The sequence below is a fragment of the Nyctibius grandis genome, chromosome 14 (assembly GCF_013368605.1).
Source record: "Nyctibius grandis isolate bNycGra1 chromosome 14, bNycGra1.pri, whole genome shotgun sequence".
Lineage (NCBI taxonomy): Eukaryota > Metazoa > Chordata > Aves > Nyctibiiformes > Nyctibiidae > Nyctibius > Nyctibius grandis.
Genome location: NC_090671.1, coordinates 4,029,203 through 4,053,047, shown reverse-complemented (window position 1 = coordinate 4,053,047; position 23,845 = coordinate 4,029,203). Strand labels below are relative to the sequence as shown.

Sequence of the window (23,845 nt, the reverse complement as noted above, 5' to 3'; positions counted from 1 at the left end):
GCGCTTCCACACTTCTACCAATACCTTTAAAGTTACCCCAAAACAGATAACGTTACAGCAGCAGAGAGATCACCTGCTGTCAGCAGGTTGGCAAGGTATCTCCCCAAAACTGAACCAGAGTTCCCAGCTATTTCCACAAACATATACATTGATAAAACGATATAAGTAGGAAATAAATCCTGCTATTTACTTAGCACTTTTTATTACAAGAACTATGATGTTCCTTTTAAGGCTCAGTGACAAATCCTGTTTGGTACATCATCACCTTATTAAAAACCTGTCACACGTGCAGAGAATGCTAAGTTCTATTAAGCATGCTGTTAACTTGACAAAATGCAGCCTGCTGCTGTCCACCTGACTAACACTGCAGCAAAGATGGCACTTTTTCAAGGGGGTGGGAAACAGACACCCTCTCCTTTCCTCGCCAAAGCTCCAGATCCAGTTGAAACTCTAAACACAGCAAAAATAGGTGTCTCAGGCAAAGGCAACACCTCAGAAACTCAGCCATAACCCTCCAGTCCAGATCCGCATACGTACATCAGTTATTGGGATGTGACTGCCACCCAAGTGCAGTAAGGAAAAGAAATTGAAACAGTCATTTAAAATACTCCATTTATCCAGATATGAAAGAAAGGCCAGACTGATGCTGAACAAGGCAGCAGTTCAAAAGCAAAAACAAAAGATGCCTCAAAGTGACAGATCTCTATAAAGGCAGAAATTACAACTTTTTGTCCAGTGACCAAAAGGAGCACAAGTTCTTTTGCACAGAAGGCAAAGATCTGACAGCGTTGCCAGCGCACTGTGTAGTTCATGCCAATGCAGTCACACATGGTATCAGCGGTTTCAGCCATCAGCAAAAGACTGGGAATAATCAAGGAATGCCAGAGTCAGATCTTTAAACATCTTGGGAGTATGTTAATATCATCACTTGAGCACTTTCACTTGTGCTATTGGAGGGCAAGTGTAGAAACCCAGTGTTATCTCCAGTAATTAAAATACCCTTCAAAGGGAAATCTTTGCATGACATTTTAGGGAATGAAGGTTTCAGCTATACACTAAAGCACGTCAATGCTGCTTTCTACTCTGTACCACGCTGCTTTGGAAGATACAACAGATCCGGTATCTTCTGTCAGCAGGATTCCAGCATGACCTGTTACTCTAAGCATGAGTAAAGAAAGTGAAATTTACCTTTCATGGTAATACTCATACATATGAGTGCTTATAATCATACACATCATTCATATAGTCTTGCTATCTGCAAAGTCCAGTTTATTAACCCTTTGGTTTATACTCATCCACCTATTTCAGGAAATTACTTCAGCAAATAGATATACACTTTGCTTGTTCATTGAAGGGTTTTTTAATGTGAAGAGAAACAGAAGCTTCTGATTAACCACATGTGACTGCTTAACTACATTAAAATCGACTGGATTTTCAGCAGTTTCTAAGTTGTTCACACTTTCCTAAAAGAAGCCTCAGTGCTCAAGTCTTTAAACAGTTCACCCAATAAAGCTGATGTCGTATATCAGGTATTACAGATGCATCTCAGCTGCCGCTGAAAGCTGGTGAGAATAATCTCCTTTTTGCCCAACATCTCGAGCCTTGCAGGAAAACAAAAAGAACAAATAACCTCAGGTTTTGACTAGCAAAGCTTCTTCTATTGGTCTGCTTCAAAACATAAATGTTACGTTGTTTTCAACATACGAGTCCCATCTATGCACCATGAAACAACAATGAAAAAAGTATGATGCAGTCTTCTTAAATAGTCACCCAAAGTATAAAGAAAACATACGGAAGCTTGACGCAAAATCCAGAAATAGTCCAGGGCAGCGCTTGGGTATCACTAAGGATTTAAGGACTACTGGGGATTGTGTGGCCAGCCACAAACTGTCTCATAAGAGGTCACGACAGGGTCCTCTGCTGCTCAGATGAGTGAACAGACTGCCATTACCCATTAGAGGCTTGTCTTATTGGTTAAAAAAAAAAAAAGACCAAGGAAGAGCATACAGTCACGCAGCTGATCGTCGACGAATCACAAAAACACCTCGCTGCAGCTGTCCCAGATAAATTCTCATCTTTGTGCTGTCACTGGTTTTCCTCACCCAGATCTGCAGGAAAGAAAAAAAAAAAAAAGACACAGGGAGATATATTGAGGAGAAAAAGGGAAAACCCACAGTAAGCAATACGTAGCCAAATAAGTCCAGGTATTCTTATTGCCAGATCTGAACATCTCCGTTACTCAGGGTGCACAGATGATTTAGCTTAAGCCCTTCTCCCTCCCCACATTAGGCTTTTGCAATGTGAGTAGAAAATGAAATAAGGTTTCTAATTTTACCACCTTAACTTCCTGCTCAAAACAGTCATCAAGAAAAATTACTCTTCCCAAGCATCATCAGGAAAGCAAGTTTCCTTCTGCTGTAGTTCGCATCAGAACTCTGACATTAAGCCTTACCTAATCAAGAATAAGTCTCTCTAGACCCACAGATCATCAAATTATCTATCCTGGGATTTGCCCAGACAAGTAACTATTAGTCAAATGAAAAGCTTATTCTGATTTTGATCAGTGAAGCATTTCTCAATGTATTAAATATTGTCTCTGAAGATAAAAGGGTCTCTTTTTCAGACACCTGCATGGCAAAAGTCACATAACTTGCCGATACACAGTATGTTTCAAAGGACAAATCGCTTCCATGGAGACAGACACCTGGAATTTCTAGAAAATAAAAATCACTTTCAAGAAGTTTAGACTCAAATACCTGTACTTTAAAAATCAAACCTGAGCAAAACTCCTCTGCATTTTATCATTCTAATGCATTTAAACATATTTAAATGCATGCATGGAAAATAAAGAGTTATTCAGCTCTTAGTACAAGAGTATTTTAGGACACAAGTCCAATATTGCCTACTGCAAAGGACTACAAAGTTAGTGTTGGCATGTGATTTATCCAAAACTTTTTTTTTTTAGATATCCTGTTAGCTACAGGCCTGGCACAGCAGATTGATTTAACTCCATTATTTTATGTATAAAATGACTTTACTAGCAGAAGCCCTCAATATAAAATAAATTTAATATTTGTCTGCATTTGTACTTCAGTTATTTCTCTACAGAAATTAAAACCCACCTTCACTGATAATCAGCTCTCCACTGCAACATTTCCAAGAATTTGGTATGTTTTGCTAACAGAAACAATTCTTAAATCTACAAACTCTGAGCAACTGTGCAGAATAATAAACACGTACAGTTTTACATTCCATCACAATATGATGGCACGGTATATTTGTTTTGCTAAAGTTAACTGCTTTGTTAAGTTCCATTTGGAAGAAAATTAAAGATCAGTTTTAAGTGCCCACAACAGTGAAAATTAACACTAAAATGTGCCACACAGTTCAGAAAAATAAAAGCATCAAGACATTCTGAACTTAAAACTGATGTTTTAGACATACAGTGTACTTTGCACTCGGAAGATAGCATCTATTAATTCTGAAGAACTGAAGATGGTGAACAGAAACAACGAAATCCATCTCTGAATTCCTTTTATTCCTAGACTGTAAAAGAAAAATAAGCTCTTTTTTTAAACTTTCAACAAACTGAGATTGCTGAATAAACTCATGGGAATAAACAACTTTCCTGCACATATTGAAGAGTTTATTATTGTCGAAAGACAAATGATTGAATTGGTTCCATGTACTTGGCCAATGACTTCCACCAATGTAGTATTTGAGTCACAGTTTTCAAGGAAATCACATTGAAAGTAATATTCTGTTTAGATCTAACCACCTCACCAAGTTTTAAAGAATTTGGGCTTGGGAAGGTATTTTTGGTTTGTTTTTTTACGGGGGATCATCACAGCACAGACTCTGTGTCAGAGAGGCCCACAGCCAATTACAAAATTCAAATCCAGCATAAGAAAATTGATTCAGACCTTCATATGAACAAAGATGCCTCAGAAACACTGTTAACTACTCCTTTCCCCAGCCACGAGAAGGCAACTGTATGCCATAATCTCTCTGATGTTTCTTAGTTAAGTCTTTTCACTTTGAGCATTAACGGAAATGCTGGTGGGGAGACACTGCGCAGATATTTTCTGTAAAGCTCCTTTGAATAACGTCTTTTAGAAATGCTGTCAACTTTTGACTCCAGCCTACAAATACAGACCTCAAATCTAGGTCTGCCTTCTAGCTTCTAAATTCAAGCAGGACCCCGTAAGATCCTAGTTTGGCAGCCATGCTTTTGAACGTGTGATGAAATCAGAGATGTGCACACTGTGCTCCTAAGAGAACACCTTCTGCTTTCAGGGTTCTGTTAAGTATTCATCTCCCTTGGCTTTATACTGTTGCAATGAACCATTACAGGGCAAACAACTGCCATGCCTCCTCCCCAGCCTCTCTCAAAAACCCCCCCCCCAAAACTAAAATGAAACCTATTGTCTCACCTTAAAGTGGTATTCACTCAATTATAATTAACAGATTGCATTTCCTTCAGGTAAGATGTTCCCAAAAGACTGAGTTTTAATGTTTTAAGTTAACAGTAATAACTTTAATCAAATTAGCAGTACTACATTTTTAACGCATCCATTAGCACACTACTACTACTTTATCTATTCAACCAACCGTTGAGCACTACAACTGTTGTTGCAGGGAGAACAGTTGTGATACAAAGCATATCCCATATGCAACTCATTTTGTTGAAAATAAAATATTTTCCCTTAGCTGCCAAAACAAATCAAAGTTACTTCATTGGCTGATGGAAGAGAAGTGCATTCAAGTCTATCACTTCTTTCCTTGAAGGGGCTGGAATCTGCAAGCAAAGAAAAAACTGCTCCCTTTGCCCAACTGATGCACTGCTCAAGCACTAAGCTTATCTCGCAGCAAGATTCCCATCAATCTTAGGCACACACCTCCCTTCATCTGCTTCTCTAAGCCTTAATCATTAGCCACAAGGAAATTGTCTCAGACAAATGACTCACCTGCCCTGTCTCCCAAGCAGGTGATGAATGCTGCCAGCTTACTTCACAACACAACTCACGTTAGCAGGAATAATTTTCTCCCCTTATAACAACTAAATTTGGTGACAAAATTTTTCCTCATCCTCTTCTGGATTCCCAATGGGATTATTTTTTTTTTTAAATTTTGCATTAATAATAACTGCATGTATGTTCTTGAAATAATGGAAATGGAACTTATGAATTTAATGCCAATTATATACAACATGTCAGTTCTCCCCATTTTTCCTGCCTGCCAAGCTACTACTTGCAAAACGTAGGATCGTTCTTTAGAAACACAACAAGACTCTTTCCATCTCAGATCTATCTCAAGAAGAGATCTCTCAAGTCAGTTTTATCTTGGATTCAGCTTCCTTTGACACCAGGCAACTACATCTTTTCCAGAAGTAACACTAATTTTCTCTTAGCCCTTACTAGACAGCCCTCTACCTGCCTAGGCTGACCCCCGGCTTTCCCCACTCCCAAGAAAAACAAAGCAGCCCACTACCTCGTTGGCACCCACAGAACTGATCACACAGCTGATCTTAGTGTTCTCTTTAGACTCCAGGTAAATAGCCTGGCTCTTGTGGTACCTGCAAAAATAAAGAAAAAAAAAAAACAAAAAGGGAAACACATGAGACCATTAGCTGTCTGAAGATTGAGAAAAGAAACGGTAATAAGACTGATAAAGCTAGGATTCCACAAGCATTTGCATGGAGTAAATATGAAGTCTTTCTTTCCACACCACTTTCCCCACCTTCACAACATAGCAGGTGCTCTGATTGTACACATACACTTTGCATTTAAATGATATTTTGAAATGCATTAAGCTCTCAATCCACATTCAATTCTATACACAGATTCCTGAAAACAGATTTCACATCTGAAGGAGGGAGGGGCAGAGCACCAAGCCACAAGACAGGAGAACACTGACTGACAATAAGCCCATGTTTCAAGAGTTAATCAAACCAGCCTTTCACATGTCAGACACAGGATGGATTTCATAAGGCAGCTCCATATTATACCTGGTAAAATGTGACAGAGCAAATCACAGATACTCAAAAGTTATTCCCATTCCCCAATACAAAATTACCAGTGCAGCACCACCAAGGGAATTGTACTCAATCAGTGCATTCTCTGTACTGTTTAAACAGAGACCTCAAATTTCTAATACTGTCTTATTTTGTGAAAATACCCAAAATGGTAAGTGATGGGTAACGGACCCTGTAAGCAGCTGTATATACCTGCCATAAGGAGACCATGTCTAAGCTTATCCATTTTTTTCCCCTTTTAGATAATATTTTAGTCATGCTATGGATTTTTCTTAGTGCATTTTGTATAAAACAAAGTAAAAACTTTGAAATTCATAACTCTAAATTGCCTGATTTCATGGTCTTGCCTTCTTTGCAGACCATGTTTCTGGTAAGCGCTGCAAAGCGTGCTAGACAAAACTCCCCACTTTGTTTATTCTGCCTAGGAGAGTTCCACAGGCAGAACTAATTATACTGAAACAGATTATTTGTAAGTAAATAATCTTAATCAAGAGAACATCAAAATGCTTTACAACTATAAAAGCATAACTACATTTCCACCTTTACACCCTAATCATTACATACTTCATATTTAACTGGGCAATGCAAGTTCCAGAATCACTGCACAGAGACTCCCTCAGTAGCTACTCAGCATGCAACTCCCTGCAGTCCGATTGGCTGACCGCCATTCGTCAAAATGCATGGATTTGCATAATCTTTAGTTATTTCTACAATAGCCATACTGTAAATATGGAAGTCTTCCAATAGTTTATTCCATAATCTCTTCCTACTGGCTCACACACTCAGAATTTCCACACTGCTTGCCAGTAACAGGAATGACAGTGTCAGCTTTCAGCCTTCCAAACATACTAATTACCAATGGACCAGGTGAGGTAATTAACAAAAACAACCAAGTCCTGCAACCTTTAGACAGTTGTGCCCAACCATTATTCTTTTTCCCTCATTTTAACAGAAAGGATGTCGGTGGGTTCCAGGGCAATGCAATAGCAACAATGATCCGAGCCAAAAATCTCAGTTTACTGAGCCCTGATGATCATTAATTGATATGAAGGAACTGCCTAAGCTACTACAAACTAGACCTCACTAAGGTAACACATAAAAGTCTCAGTCCAGCAGTACCCTACCATGCCATGCTGTGAGTGCTTAAGGAAGGAGAATTGATGATCTTGATACAATCAGTGCACAAGTTTCCAAGTGCAGAAGATACCGCTGCAAATGACAACTCGCAAGCGGTATCTGTGCCTGCACAGATAACGGAACAATTTTTGTAAAGATGTTTCTTCCTATTTTTGATTATCAGTGAATTCCAAAGCTAATGACACACACGAAGCAGGCTTCAGCCCCCGGATTTCACATCGCAAGTCACCATCCATCAGTAAATCTATGTTAACTGTGCACAGCACAGGCAAGGTAACAAGTTAGTTCAGCACTTTTTCATCAAAGGGTTGTCTCAGCTGTCTCACGCTCCACACACACAGAGGCAGGTCAGCTGAAGGCACAGTAGCCTGGTACACCTCAGTTACATGTCCAGATATCAGCCTTTTGCTGAGTTTATATACCCACAGGGGAACAGAGAGGTAGAACTGAGGAAAATACTTCAGATGAAAAATGCAGTGGAATTTAAGTTGGCTTTCAAGAGAGGGAAAGCATCAAACAACTCTTGCTTTTGCAGTAGGTAAAATACACCACAATAGTGACAAGTGAGGCAAGCAGAAATAATTCCACTTTCTGCTACAAAATATTTTGCTGAAAGGCCAGGATTTTCAACTGCACCTCCATCAGAAGATTGAAAGAAATCACTCTGCACTATTGTATGCAGACAAAGCTAAAAGCAAAAAGATGGCTAAAATATAGTGAACTGTATTTTAGGATCTGATGGGGGGCATGGAGCAAATCGAGGATAAAAAACTGAAGTCTAATTCCACATCCATCTGAACCTCCCTATACAAAGCCTCCACATTGGAGATATGTTTGTGAAATGTTCCTGTAAGACCTTAGGGAGTCCATTACTAGCCTTAAACATTCACTATTTTGAGATAATGGTCCTTCATGGCTGCTGTCAGGAAACAGAGAAAGTAGTCACTCCTGAGCTGTCAGTTTTACTATTTCTGGTGCATGCCAGCAGCTACAGCCTTAGTACACCTTAGAAAAACTTAGCCTCCCACTATCAAGAGTTACTTTATTATTTTAAAATACCAGCTACTTTGCACAAGTATTATTACTATCAATCAAAAAATTTAAGCAAGATTATTACAGCCAAACGTAATAATACTTAATGTAAAATACCTATCTTAAAACAGCAAGAACAAGGAAGACACGAAAGGCAACAGCTGGAATTCCTGACAGTAAGACCCCCATGACAATTGAATTCAGCAACACAAAAATATCTGTTACTGTTTTATGTTCCAACTAGATACCTTTCAGAGAGAGCCTGTGCTTTTAAGAGCTTCATCTGGGCTCACTGAAGCTCTCCCAGGTTTAAATTTGGTGGGAGCTTTACTGACAGGATTACTCCAGATTCCATCTTCTTTTTTTTTTTACTTATGCAACACTTCACAGTACTCCACATGCTTAAAAATTCTGAAGAACACTTTATTCATCCAAATATATCCTAGAGGATAGTCACTTTACACAAAAAAAATTATGAAAGCGAAAAAAAGAACTTCACGGATTTGTGAAGTGACAAGTAACCAGTTCATGTCTGCTTTACACGTCACAGTTTAAGCTCCAGGCAGCATATCAGAGCTGTACACACTGAACCCTCGATGAAACTTCACTGTCAGAAGAGTGGCAGAAGGAAAAAACGATCAACTGCGTAAGATGGCTGCGTGTAGAAAACAAGCTTCACACCGATCATTTTCCATGTTAAAATTACAACCTTGTCATTCGTTTTTGAGCCACCAGAACACCAAAGTAGGCTACAAATAAGCATACAACTTGCAAATTGCTTTCTGCTCAAGAAGTACTAGATTGCCCCCTTGATTATCCAGTTTTGCGTGTCTCACGGATTAAGTTTAAGACCTACTAAGATTTCTCTGCAAAATTTAATATTTTCCTTGCGTTTTGTGAGGCTTGCACAGCTACATGCCTATAAAACTTAACAGAGCTAAATCCAATCAGCAATTCTGAAGTTGCTTCTCCCATATGGGTTTGATCTTTAAAGGTTATTTGGATTTATTAGAAACATTTTTCATTCTGCTCCTCTGGTGCACGACATTTCTTCTGCCACCTTGTGGAACGATGGGCTAGTGTTCTACAAAACACCACCAGCGCTGTGAATACCACCGACACCATCAATAATAACATCAAGAACAAGAATAACACCGACACCGTACCTGCAATCACAGAATAACTGCATCCTACCTGACCAGCTTCACAGCTACAGAGCACTGCGTCTGCTGGTGGCTCTCTTACTCAACATTAGGCTGGACCAGAATGTTTCCCAAGTGTCACAGTGCGCACTACTGACTCCATGGAAAAGATTTAAGTCCCCTTTTATTCGAGCCAGTAATTGCTCCTGAAAGTCTATGAGGTCTAAACACGCCATCATCACTTCTGATTTACCCAAGTTGCAATGATTAGCCCTTGGAGGAAGTGGCTAACCTCTGCCCAAAAACGTTTTGTCCTCAAATTCTTTGATAAAAGCAATTTCTCTCTGCAGTCTTTGTCTCCTCACTACACAAGGCTCAGACTGATTAAAACATAAATTTACCAGGACTTACCATCTCTTATCATAGTAGAGTTTTCCGTCTTCTATCCGGGCTTCGAAACGCTGTGCTGGAGACTCTGCTGGTGTAGCTGGGAGGTGTTCAGGAGAGGAGGGAGAGGCTGGGAATAGGAGAGAGACTGTGTTTAAGACCAGCATGTGTCCACCACACAGCAGCATATCTGACGGCAGAGTTGCAATTAATAGGGTCATATTAAGCAGAAATAATAAGCACAGAAAACTACACACTCAAATTTCCATCAGAAAAATATTCTCTATTGGTAGGAATAATTCAACCTCTGCCTTGACTATATAAATTATAATATTCACTGAAATATAACATTTATCTGAAAAAAAATGTTGATAGGTAGGTGATATACAGTATGTCCTTGATTTGGTTTCAGTTCTAATCTATAGTAAAGTAGTTAACTAGGGTCAGAATTAATTAGGGAAGTTAGTACCACTCTGTCTTGAAATAAAGTGTACATACACATCTAGAGAGCTAAAAGCATAAAAGTTCTCAATCCCTCCCTCCACCTACCTAACAAGCAGGCAAGCTGCCCAGATGCATCTGAATATAATGGGAAAACCTCTTTACACAGCTAGATTGTCCCATGCCCAAATGTTTCAGCCACCAAAGATGCATACACCTCCCTTCCCACCCCTGACAGACTTCAGAACAGATGAAGAGTCTCCACACAGCACCCATTCGCCACAGCAGCTACACAAAGAATAGCAATTACACAGTCAAAACAATTATATAGTCAAATTACACAGTCAGCAATTGTACAGCCAAAAAGTCTACAACATAATTCTGTTCAATACAGCATGACTGAACAAGTTCCAATGCAACTGTTAACTCACCTGGTCTCTTCGGTGATTTAAGCTACATGAAAAGAGAGCAAAGAAGCGTTAGAGACCTGACACGAGCCACAGAAGCGTGCAGTAATAATTTCAGACAGTCTTACTTTCCATACTCTAAATGGTTCTTTTCTCAAATGTACTGTTAAGTGGCGTAACACATAACCAGAACAGCACGCTAGCAACAGCCAAAGGTGTAGATAATCAGTATCACGACACAAAAGGTCTACAAACTGAACTTCAGAGCATTCAGGTAATCCACGAAAACAAGTCAAAACCAAACCCATCTCACACATTGTATTTTTGAACGTGATCCAACATTTCTCACGGTACATGAAATACAGGAGATAAATCATTAGAGACACCTCGACAGCTGGCACAAAAACCATGCTCCACTACCATCCTCAAAAGCCTTAATGAGCAGCATCTATTACAAGAAATTAGATAAGCCTTAAAGTGTTTAGCAAGAAAGCAAAAGGTTAATCAAATCTAGAAAAACTATAAACATACACACTGTACCCCATCCAGTTTGCTGAAGTATTGCAACAGTGGGGAGGAAAAAAGAAACCCACCCAAACTAAAAACCACCAACCCACACTAAGGCCTAAACCAGAGGCAGCCTGTGATCTCCCAGGAAGATGTGCTAACATCTGTTCAGCCATGCAGAGGAAGAAACAAGCTCCTTACGATAGCTCATCACTTGGTTCAGACAAAAGGTAACATTTTTAGATGACAGTCATTTTAATTACATTAATTAAACCTATTAAAATAGAAGGGAGGAGATACCATCTTGCTAAATCTTTTATTGTGTCACTTCAGAAAACCTACTGGGATGAAATAGTCCCACATCTTAAAAAGGAACATAAACCAGAGAGCTCTGTTCTCTTCAGAGGAAAGCATTAGCTTCCTCTTTAAACCAAAGAAATAAAATCAAGCAACAATCCCTACCTTATTCAGTGTTCTCAGGTCCTCCATTATTTGCTCATCAGTCAACAAATAATTTAGCTGAGGTATCCAGAATTAAGGTTCCCATAAGATCTTGACAATCAAGGCTAAAAATTAAAGGTCAATGACATTTCACTTGACTAAACATAAGCCAAAAGGTTTCTGTGAAGTTGCATAAGGTTTTAATAAGTATCATACTTGAGCTTTTTTTGTCATGTGAATTAACAGAAGTCCATTTCCACAAAGCCTCATATTTAGCAGCAAATAGAGTATAAAATCATTTTAACTTATTCAGACATAACTTTCAGTGAAAAACCTTTAGTGCATTGACATTTACTTCATGGAGGCATCAAGCACTAGCGTTCTCAGAGTTTTTCATCTTGCATTTCTGTAGAGAACAATCTGGGAGCTGAAACACAACAGACTCACTTCAGATTTTGTACAATGAAGCCAAATCCCACCCAAACCTAGGAAAAGAAACTCATTATTTTGCAACTCAGTAAGCAGGAATAGAGAGATATGGAGAAAAAGGGAAAGCCTCTCAAAAAAAAAAAAACCTACCCAACAACAAAAACCCCACAAAACAAAGCCAGAGGCACAAACCACATCCTTGTGTGGATGAGGATAGATGAGAGCCTACCATTCACCTGACAACAAAAACAAAATCTCAGAACACAGAAGTTAGTGTCATTTAGGGTTATTAGAGCTCCACTGTCACTCTGTGTAGTTTCACGATTACATCTTCCTACTTCCCTTTTCTACTGCTCCTCTGTCATTTCCGCACAAGAAAAACCTGAGTACACAGAAGGAAAACAACAGCCAAAGCAGTGGACCCTCTCTCCAGCTTTAATCTACAGTTTCTTCAGAACAGGTGTTAAGTCAAAAGGATTCAAAGTATCAACCTGAAGTTAACAATTGCTAGGCTGCATTTTAAGGACTTTGGTTCTGATGGACTTTAATCCTCTCCCCAGTGAAGAAAGGCAGATATTTTCGTACTGTGGTTGCCATATCACGCTCAATTAGTGGGTCATGTTCACTATGAAACTCATTTCAGATGAGATAGGGGTACTAATAGAATTTTTCCCCCCCGAAAGAGTGAACAGTTTCTCCCGCCAAAGGTTAATTAGAACTGAAGATGCTTGTGACCACCCTGCCTGAACTCTAGAAGTTCAAAGTTTGATATTGCCTTCAGAAAATGGGAGTCACTCAGAAGATAAGCTTTTTTAACCTGATTTAAGCCATACAAATTTGGAATCTAATAATAAGCTTCTGCAAAGCAAGTATCCCTGCCTTGCCTTCCAGGTGAATTTAATACACAAACACAAAAAGTGCCTATCATCGCAGAGGAGCTAAAAACATATTTCCAGAAGCCAAGGAACATTTTATTATAAAAACATGCAACAAAGCAGAAGAGAAAGATTATATATACAAGTTTTTCCCTCTCTCATGATACATAAAATCAAGATGGATTTTCATCTTTTTTTATTCAAAGAACAAATCTAGCACTCCTTGCTTTCCCTATGCATTTCTCTGGATTAGAGATCTGAAGCCTTTATCAGAAATGGGAAGACTAGTTTGATACGACAAATATGATCTTTCTGGCAAATGTTTCATCACATCTTGAAATGAGAGAAGCTTTGGCTCATGTAAAAAAGCCATTTACTATCTCTGGAATCAATTACCTTGGCATTTATATGTAATGTTCTTTTAAAGTTTTTCCTTTGTGAAAAAAATTGCCTAAAGAATTCAAACTATTCTCACTGACAAAGAAAAAAAATCAAATCACTTATCTCACAACACCGTGAAGTTTAAGTGCGGGTATCAAGGGATCTCCAAAGACTAGTTGTGTCATATTAGTTTATCACATGTTGTATGTGACAAATTGTGCTTCAGTATTTCCTACATTAAAATCTGATCCTAGCCCCACATTTCATCTTCCTTCGTGTACAAAACAGCACAGATGCAGGTAGCATGCCGGCTTCCGATACAACAGGCCTCCAATGGCTCTGTGAAAGGATATCAGGGGCAGGTTTCCTCCTCTTGTCTGGGATAGGAACTGGATCATTTGGTCGTCGCCTCAGCTTCCTTGTCATAATAGGCTTCACTTCCATTGAATCTGTAGAGTAATGAAGTTGAAGAGCTGATAAGACCAGAGGGAAAGGAGTAAGAAAGCTGCTGCTTCTACACAGGGCACAAGGAAAATAATCTTTCCTCTTTCATATAGAAAATTGGATTTTTTGTGATAGCTTCCAGCATCCAAGCTGGAACTGCTGACAGTGAATACAAGTTCTCTTTCACGCTAGGTCACTGTTCAGTAACAGCGTTGTGATGCCATGGTTACAGCTTTTGTTGGCTGCAAGCAGTTTGGGGACATTTTACACCTCCTTCAGGTATAAATATAACAAGCACAACGATGCTACAAGGACTCAGGCAAATTTCTTTAATGCTAATGCTATCTGCTTTTGAACAGACCATTTAAAAGGCAAAGTTCAGGGAGTTCTTTGCTAACAAAACTTGGATAGTTAATAGCATGTAGAACATCAGCTACAAATCAATTACTCTCTTTCTTGTCTTCAAGCTGGAAAAATAGCTTTGACAGATGAATACAGATAATTACTGCATTCAAAACTGATACAAGTCTGCTAGAGTGATTTTTAAACACAAATAGTATTTAAATTCAGATTATCTAAAAATGTTTCAAATTATGATTAATGACACGAGCCTAATTAATAACATGCAGAGCAGCAGTTGACAGAAAATAAATTGTAGCATATGCACTGGGGAAAAAGAAAAAATCCATTCAAAACTGAAACACAAGTGTCATCACTAAGTAGTCATCTGAAATTAGTTTGTCCAAATGTCTACAGGTAGTCTTAACAGAACGACTTTACACCAACTCTCACAAATCATTCCTTAATTTGTGAAGATATCTTGAATCTGCAAGCAAAAGACCACATCTTAAGTGCTAAACACATCATCTCACCCCTCCTTCTTTGTGCTGAGAATTATTCGCTCATCTTTAGTACACCCGAATCACAGCCTAGGTAGCCCTTCAGTCTACAAAGCCTCTTTGGCTCCCTCTAGGTGCTAAAACCTTGAGCAGCTGTGCATGTTCCAAACCACACCAAATTACTTTTCTCCTTACCTCAAGGGTGAACAAGGATGACCATGCTGCACATTCAGAGAACAAACATTACGATAAAAGCTTTAAAAAAACCTATGAAGTGCCACTCACCGAGTGTATGCCAAAGGAAACCTTATCTCTAGGATTCAAAGCTGAATTTGAAAAACACTGAACATCAATAGCCCTGGAGACACTAAAACCATAACTTACTGTGTTGAATGTAAGCCATTAAGTTAAGACCGATTTACAAGAGCCTCAGAAGAGGGGTTTGAAGCACTTACTCAAGGCCATATGCAGCCAAGTCGAGAAGGCTTTTTTCTCCTTTTTAAAAATTAGTTTCAAAGGAGTTGTCACAGAGCTGTTATCTGTATTGCTTAAAATATGAATAAGGCAGAGGGAACAATTTTCTTCTCTCTTTATCTTAGCATCCTGTATCTTAAGATTGTGACAAGTCAGCTGAAAGTCAGCACCGGACAAGTTTTCAGAAAGAAACAGAGTTTGAGAGTCTTCCATTTACTGTGAAACATTTGAAGAACTTTGAGATACTTGAGAGATTCATGAAAACTTTAGAAAGGAAGTTTTGAAGAGCTGCTAAAGCACCAACAGATTTAACCTGAAACACAGTCTTGCACGAGGCTTAATAGTTTAGAACCACACTATACAATACTCCAGACTAGGAGGCAACTATCGCAACCTAATGAAACTGCAATGCTCCCAACACTCACAGACGAGGCTATTCATCAGGTTGCTAACTTGCATCCTTGTATACGCTGAACTTCCATAGGTTTTAAAAACCATCGAGTTCACATCAGTTCCAGTATTCTTATTTCTCAGCCTCTAGCACGTGTACATGACAAAATCTGTTACTTCTAAAGAAATCGCATTGCACTTCTGCTGTTCTGGAAGGAAGGAGGTAAGGGAGGGCTAACACACACAGAACTGATCTCTTCTCCACAGTTACTTACATGCCTTTTCCTAGGGTTGTATTTGATGAAACAGCTCGTCTCTTCAGGACACACAACAATGGGGGGACACATTTCCCTGAAGAGGATTAATCTGGTCCCCAAATCAGACTACTAAATACTGCTTTTACCGCTCCTCAGTCTCCCTTTAACTCTGCAAATTCAAATCCTGATGTTAACAGCTGACCCACTGATGAGAAACTGGATTCCTTCAGACTCCTAGAACATCGGTATACAGATTTCCAAAGGTAAGATCTAGTCAGATCCTGACCCACTGATGAAAATCTGCTTACAAGATTAGTACCATATCCCAGCTTAGCAGTGAACAGACACAGGCACAGGATGACAACAGGAAAGTTAAGGTTCAGGCACAGTTTCTAAGATCAGACTAGACTTCATAATTAAAAAGAGAGATCAGGGAAACAGCACAGCTCAAGCTGTTTTCCAGACCACATTAGCCCTAATAGTTTGTACAAAGCCAAGAGCACTCTTGAGTATGTCCAAATAGGTTTAATTCTCACTTCTGAACACTAATTAAATTATTAGCTTATATAACTTCTGTAGACACTATGCAAGAAAGATACAAAAGGGCTAACTCATGTACAGGCCTGAGCAACACAACTAACATTAGCTGTCCATTAAGTGAGGGAATTGCTTTAAAAAATAGAACCAAATCAGACTTTTGGTTCGGTATCACAGCAACACAAGGAGGCTAATTACCCCTCTTACTTGGCTCCACTGTGTCAATTACAGCAAAGAGCATTGTCAAGGCACCAAAAGTACCAACTGGCCTCATGAGAGAAAACTGCCCATTTAACATCCATTTTTCACAGTCTGGACACAAATGTAGCTCGCAAATATATTTTTCTGGCTTTAAGTAGCATATTTCAACCTTTATTGTTTGCCTTTCTTCAACATCTTGACCACTGGAGGAAAAAAGGACGCAGTTTACAACCTGGCACTGCCAGTTAGGTCAGTATTGTAGCATATCTCAATAGTTTCATTGCCAGATCCCAGGAACTAAAGCAGCCCCTTTCCCTGCATATAAGAAAGCCTATCCACTCTGCTGCTTCACTGGCTCTATTCTGATTCACCTGTTAGTAATTCAGGTCACCGAATTTATTATGAACTGCTTTCTCCATTAAGAGACTACCAATTTGTGTTCTTCCTCTGTTGGCATTTGGAAAGCTTTAAAGTCTTCACACTAGCTGTCTGTATAAACCAGCATTGCTACCTTGATATCTTTTTTTCTAAGCAGTAGCAGAGCGGATAAGACAAATGACAGATGCCCATCTTGTGTTTACCTCCCGTTAATTCCATGGTTAGCTTTTCATTCTCAATCATCTTCTTTTTCTCTTCCAACTCTGCAATCAAATTTTCCTTAAGCTCAATTTTCTTATCTTCAAACTCCTTTGCTGCTGCCTTCTTTTCCTTGACGTAATTTTTTTCCACCTGATCTGTCTAATGTAAACCAAAAGAACAAAAAGGTTAACGAAGGAACCAATGACTCAAGTTAGCGATATCGCAACAGCTTCTTTCAACTGCTGCATTGATTACTTTTTCAGTTCAAAACTGTAGCCAGTTCTAAAGATTATCAATATTCACAATCAACAGAAAAACATCTAAAAATGACTATGTAGGCAGTACTATGTTGGCAAAAGAATTATTTTTAAAAAACATTTTAACATTACATACCAAATCAAGTCTCTAGCAGAGAGCTCTTCAGATTTATAAATGGCACTATCGTTTACCACCTTAAACAAGCTTTTTAAAAAAGCCAAATGCACAGCAAGCATACAGCAGCCCAAGAACAAATATTTATTTTAATTCTACTTTAAAGACAAAGTCCAGAAGTTATTTGAAATAATACCAAGTACTACACCTCAAGTGTAACAATGTTAGTTAGAGGAAGAAAATTTCTTTAAGTCTTCCGGGAAAACAAGCACAAGTACCAGGTTGATGAAACAAGAGGTTTATACCTCTTCCATCTAGTTAATATATATTTTGATAAATTAAGAGTACTTACTTCCAGCTGGAGGAACAGTTCTGAAAGAGAAGACAGACAATTTATTATCTTCAAAGATACACAAAATGACTTCCCTAACATATTAAGTCATTGAATATCACAGCCAAGAGAGGCAGTGAACTAAATAGCATTTGTACTCATCCAACCTCTACTCTCACTTCGCAGTTTTACGCTGAAAACACAGTAACTATGAAAAAATTCCACAAAAATATATTGTTAATTGAAGTTTTCTACAAATCGTCAAGCAGATTTGCAAAGCTTATACAGCAGTATTCCATGCTATTCAGTTCAGCTGCTATTCCCAGCAGTACTAAGCAGCTAGTCCATCTTTCTTCCAGTTTAATTACCATCAATTAATACCAGATACAAATTTCCCAGATAAGAAGCTTGAAACATGTAGCTGAATGTACACCTGGCAAAAGCCCACTACATGAATTTCAGCAACGACTGGTTCAGAAATAATTCTGCAGCTCTTAGAAGATTCATCTACTTAATTCACATGTGTCTTGTTTCAGGCTGTTTATGCCTGAGAAATCAAGCAAGGAGATCGTTATGTAGCACTGAAGGTTAAGTTTTAACATATGGCAATGATTAGTTCAAGTCAGACCTATGGATGAGGCAAATGGCTTTCTGGGTGTGAAATAGTCCTGCCACTGACATTTGTGCAATTCCTTGAAATTAAGCAGGATGGGACCCTTCTTGTGTTTCCTGGAGGACATAATACTCAAAACAAAGTTTTTACTCAAGGCAGTGACAAGAAAAGCAAACTAAGGCACCTGATCAGTCCTCAAGTCACCATATTTCAACAGCATATTAAGCTTTGGCAATATCTGAAATAGTAAAAACTTATGTAAAGATCACAGGCTTCAAATATGTTTCAGAGAAGACTGTAGGAGCAACACTGTACTACTGTGCCTTTTTTTTAATTTAAAAATTAAAAAACATCAAAGTAGATAACAAAGATTATAATGGCTCAATAAAAATCAAACCTTTTGTTTGCAAAGGGCTTGACCAGTTGAGCACGGAAGCGGTATTATAGAGGTAATAAAATACAGGTACACCTAAACTGTTGCTTCAATATCTGTGAATTCTCAAAAACAAAAAAAATCCAAAACCTCAACATGGAAAAGACAAACATAAAAGACCATTCTTCCTGTATTAGTAGGAAGTTGGATTTTTTAATCATAAAATGGAAAGCTATCACCATCTGCCCTCCTGTGGAAGAAATATGTTGCTGCAGCACTGGTCTTTGCCATCCAGAAACACAACTTTGCAGTCAGTCCTAATTTTATCAGAACACCACAATATTACTAGAATGCAGCTCTAGTGTACATGAAATTCATCTCAGAAGACAGATCCCTGATTACAAGAAGTAGTTGAATTCACTTAAATTCCTCAAGCAAATCCTTTACCATCCCAAGCACTTTTAGAAAGATACAATTTATACTTTTCAGAGGTTGGAGTTCGTTAGCAGTCATACAACTACCACTGCCTCTCTGTCATATTTCCCAGACCAACGGCCCAGGCATTACAGGAGTCATCCAACTTTTCTAAAGGAAGAACAGCTACATTTCCTATTTCCACATAACAGCCTCTATAAAAGACCCTGCTTCAGTATCCAAGATAAGGACCTACCGGAAAGAGAACAAACAAGAAGGAGGGCAAGCGAACGGATCTTATTTCCAAGCCATTTCTTGGCAGTAACACAATAAAGGCTACCCAGAAGGGCTGAGAGAGGCACTTTAAAAATTAACTTGGGCCTTCGCTCCTGAAACAGAGCGCCAGAACACAAAGTACAGGCAGCCCGTTCAGTGTCACAGCTATACAGAGTAACAGCTCCAGCAGCAAACCCCCATAGTCCTTGTTCCAGGGCACAAAACAGATCTTTGTGAAAGCACGTAGTCCTGACCTTCCATTCCTGCAAACAAACGGTGCACCTGAAGGTTTCAGGCAAGTTGCACAAAAGAACAAGGCAAAGTGGGAGACTGTACGTTAGGCACAGTGCCAGATAAAAATGAAATTTTCTCACTTGTGCTGTTTCACACAAATGAAGACTAAAACTGTTTATTGGTGTTTACTAAACAGTCAGCAAACAATGCTGATCATAGAAAAAAAAAGTCAAGATAGATCCCATCATGCTTCACGCACTTTCAAAAAACCCTACACTATACCCTCGGGAACAGAAGAACCCTTTGCTCCAGCAAGTTCCTTTTCTTTAAAGGACAGAATTATTATTTTTCTTCAGGTGTTAGAAAAACCATCAAAGTTGTATGCAGCATCTTAGAAAGAAATTCAGCTTACCTGCATTTCGTATTCTTTCTTTGTACTGCTGGTCCAACTTTTTCATTCTTTTCTGATATTCCTGAAGAGTACCTAGTTGAAATAAATTGTGGATCTCCACTGGAATTTTATTTTTTCCAAGTATTAAGTTTTCTCAAGGAGCCATACACCACTTGAAAAACAAATACTACTATCTGAAATCAGAAAACTACAGTTCTAGTTTGCTTATTTTGATAAGCTCATTCCCCATTTTTTCAGAAAGCCGACTACTCCTTTTAAGAAACACTTCAGTACAGAGGTTTGACCACAAGTGTTTAGAAGGAAAAAGGATGGAAAGTGGCTGACATTTTTCACTCAGCAGCATGACTGACAGCCAACATTCAGTGAAGGATGCTGCTTACATCTTTCAAAACTCTCCTCCTTCTATGACCTTTGAAGAGTGCTGAAAATTGTTTAGAAGAAAAAAAGCTACCCTCTTCAAAGCTTACCTTCCTGCAATTGTTGTAATTGCCTCTTCAGAGATGCCAGTTTGTCCTGATACATCCTGCAAAGACAGAGAACACACAAGTTTACTTTGAAAAACATACATTGTTTATTTTACCATCTGTTTAGGTTACAACAGGTTACAAACAACAACTAAAAGAATATTATTCAAATGAAAGGTTATCATTCTGAGTAAAAGCCCTGCCACCCCATTGGTTTTACAATGCACCCGAACCAATTATTTTGGTAACAGTTCAGGGTAAAATATGATTTTTTTTTTTTTTAAAAAAAAAAAAAACACATTGAAATCTAAAACAACATTTAGATCTACAGATGCCAGAAACTTTACAACAGAATCATTCTGCCACTTTGTCAAGTGTTAATGTTTAGTTCCCTACTTATAAAACAGAAGGCATTTCCTCACGTAGAACTCGACGTTATAAAAAAAAACCCCAAGTCTATTCCTGGTGCAGTTGCAAACTTGCATTTCCTTTCTCACGTATCTGTGGTTTAACACAGACCACGTCTTCCTGACCTGTAGAAAAACATTTCTCTGCCAGTAAGCAAGAACACAAAATACTGCAAGTACACCTAAACATCAAGGCAAACCATTTCAAGTCTCCCAAAAGCCCCTCTTCTCGGAAAGGAATGGCATTCTGTTGTTTCAGGGATTTTAACAGGGATCTTGCTTTTTGCTTCGCTTATATAAACTAGATCCTTTATTTTACTCAAAGGATTCGTCTGCAGCAAAACTCATCTGCTCCCAGAAACTCGTACCTATTTCTTTGCTCAAAACAGTAACAGCACTTAGTTTCTTGAATACTTATAGAACAGAGAAAGTAACTGAGGAGAGAAGAAATACATGTGGATGGACTCATTACCTATTACATTGGGCTAGGCACTTAAAAACCCCAATCTTGGCCCAAAACATTTCCAAGTTTTACACAAAAAAAAACAAACAAAAACAAAACAAAAAAAAACACAAAACAAAACAAGTAAACAAAATGTTACCTTACTTTTAAATAGAATGATTACTTACTGTTCTTTCATTTCTACAAAGTCCTCTTCCTCATGTTTCGCCAGGTCCGTTTCACTGGCATCCTCAGTGTCTACATGAGGTAAAGAATGACTTGTTAAAACTAAAGAAGTATTAAAAAAGACCCAAAGTAGTAAATTATTTAAAAACAAAGAAATAAACAAACAAAAAAAATCCCCAAACCTCAGGCAATTTAACCTCAAATACACAACGAGACAGGCCTCTGGAGGGATGAATTCAGAAGTGAAATGAACCATTTCATCTCTTTCCAGCAGTTGCAGGTTAACCTATGGAAATCCTCTGGTAGTTCCGCAGTGAAGCTTACATCAAGTCTGAACAACTTCAGGCACTCTGGTCATTTCTTCCCAGTTTAAGACAACAGGTTCTACATTAACACTCACGTATACAGAGGTAAGACAGAAACAGTCTAAAGACACTGAAAAGCATTTCACAGACTTCTTAGCTTCACCCATGACATAACATACTGTATGGAAGATAATGACTGAAAGAGCTACAACTGATTCTGCATCTCGACCTGAAACACTCCAAAACAAAAATACCACGACTAGACACTGTTAGGATCGATCACAAAGGTCTTGCTAAAGATACAAGTTACTGGCTGTGGTCTGAACTTGACTTCTCAGCTACATGTTGCACAAAGTACTTCAACATTTACACATAATAACGACCAACACTACCATAAAGACAGCCCCAATTTTATGAATAGATAATATAAACTACAAACAAATTAAATCAGTATGAGACTGCTAGTTTTCTGCTATGCCTTTTCAGGCTTCTATTTATAAGATAAGAGTAGCCAAGAATTAATTACCTTTCTTCCCCGAGGAGAGGTGAGTGCCTCCAGGCCACAGCTGTGGTAGGCAGGGTACAGCTGTACAGCCTAAACTACAGCTACATTCCCTACGCATGGACGGGGGGAGGCACCGGTCCCTTATATCAAACCTGTCTTAGATTTTTCTTAAACTATGAACAAACACTTCAAGCTTACATGCAAGATAAAATTCCACATGCCAAAGATAAAACAAAAGGTTTTAACTGAAAGTAGAACACTTAGATGTCTAGATCACCACAAAGGACTTCCATACTCAATTTACTTGTGTGTGGCCCCAGAGAGCCCTCCACCGACCAGCACGCTGTCACCCTTTGTAAGGATCCGCAGGCTCGGCTCCGGCAACTCATTCATGAACATACCAGATGTGATGAAGGATTCCAGCTGACAGAGCAACAGGCACTGTCAAAGGGTCGTTCTTCATCTCCCTTATGTGTTATTTTATGGATTCTACACCCCAGAATACTCTGGGTTTTACTTCTGTTTCCTCATCTCCACTGCCTTCCTGGTCCTTCTACAAAACCCCCCTTTCCTCTAACATCCTCCTGCACCCGCTAACTTCTGCCCACACTTTCTTTTACCTTAACTGACTCCTTCCCCCACTCACACCACAGAAACATAACCAAGCTTAATACACCAGATTTCTCTACTGTTTTTACGGTGTTGTCCCACACACTCCATCCCACCTCCTCCCTGCTCTCCCCTTCACTCACTGCCTCTTCCTCACCTGGGAAAACACTTCCCATTCCACCTCTCCATTGGCTTCACTTTTCTACCCTTCCACAGGGAACCCCAGCAATCTAACAGGCCCTTGTTTTCTTCGCGTTTTCTTGCTGCTCCAGACCACTTCTCCACCAAACCCGACCCAAGCCTTTCTTCCCCAGACACTGTCCCCCACGTCCTCAGCGCACCTGGCCGGAGCAGTCCCCTTCTTCAACCCTCCACCCCGACGAGAGCCCCCTGCCACCGCCCCCCATGAGCCCCCGCTTCTCTGCCCCAGTCCCCACTCTCCCAGGGCACCACAGCCAACCCCCCGGCCCCTCTCCACCCCAGCCCGCCACGCTACCCACCCTCATCGGAGTCGCGGGCCCGAGCGCTCCGCTCGCCGTCCTCCTCCTCGGCGCTCTCCAGCTCCTCCTCCTCGTAGTACTCGGGCCCGGGGGGCATGGCGGCGGCGGGCGCCCCAGGCGGGGCGGGGGCCGGCGGCGTGGCGGACACCAGCCCGGCCGCGCTCATAGCGACAGGACGCGGCCGCCACGGCGGGCCCGCGCCTCCGCCCGGCAACGGCGCCACGACCCGCGGCCGCCGCTTCCGCTTCCGGAGCGCCTCCGCCCGGCGAACGCGGCGGGCACCTACAGGGGGTCCTCGGGGCGGGGACTGGCGGGAGGGCGCGGGTTCGAGTCCCGGCCCCGCCGCCAGCCTGGGCCAGGGCTCAAACCGCGCTGGCTGCGGGCTCTCTGCCAGGCGGGGCTCAACGGGGGGAAAGGGGCTTTGCCGGGACCTCCAGAGGCCCACGGCCTCGCTTTGTGCTCCCAGGG

General features: G+C 40.0%; 1 protein-coding gene across 1 annotated transcript; it reads right to left on the bottom strand.

Annotated features, from left to right (window-relative positions):
* Nucleotides 1-185: 185 nt before the first annotated feature.
* SUDS3 (SDS3 homolog, SIN3A corepressor complex component) lies at nt 186-23,543 on the bottom strand. The gene is made up of 12 exons (XM_068412418.1): nt 23,378-23,543; nt 21,461-21,530; nt 20,427-20,482; nt 19,960-20,031; nt 17,659-17,678; nt 16,937-17,093; nt 13,567-13,662; nt 11,550-11,611; nt 10,605-10,626; nt 9,757-9,862; nt 5,491-5,575; nt 186-2,108 (listed from the first exon to the last, which is right to left on the bottom strand). Exons 1-12 carry the CDS (start codon nt 23,541-23,543, stop codon nt 2,010-2,012), a joined length of 1,011 nt encoding a protein of 336 aa, XP_068268519.1. The 3' UTR covers nt 186-2,009.
* Nucleotides 23,544-23,845: the final 302 nt, after the last annotated feature.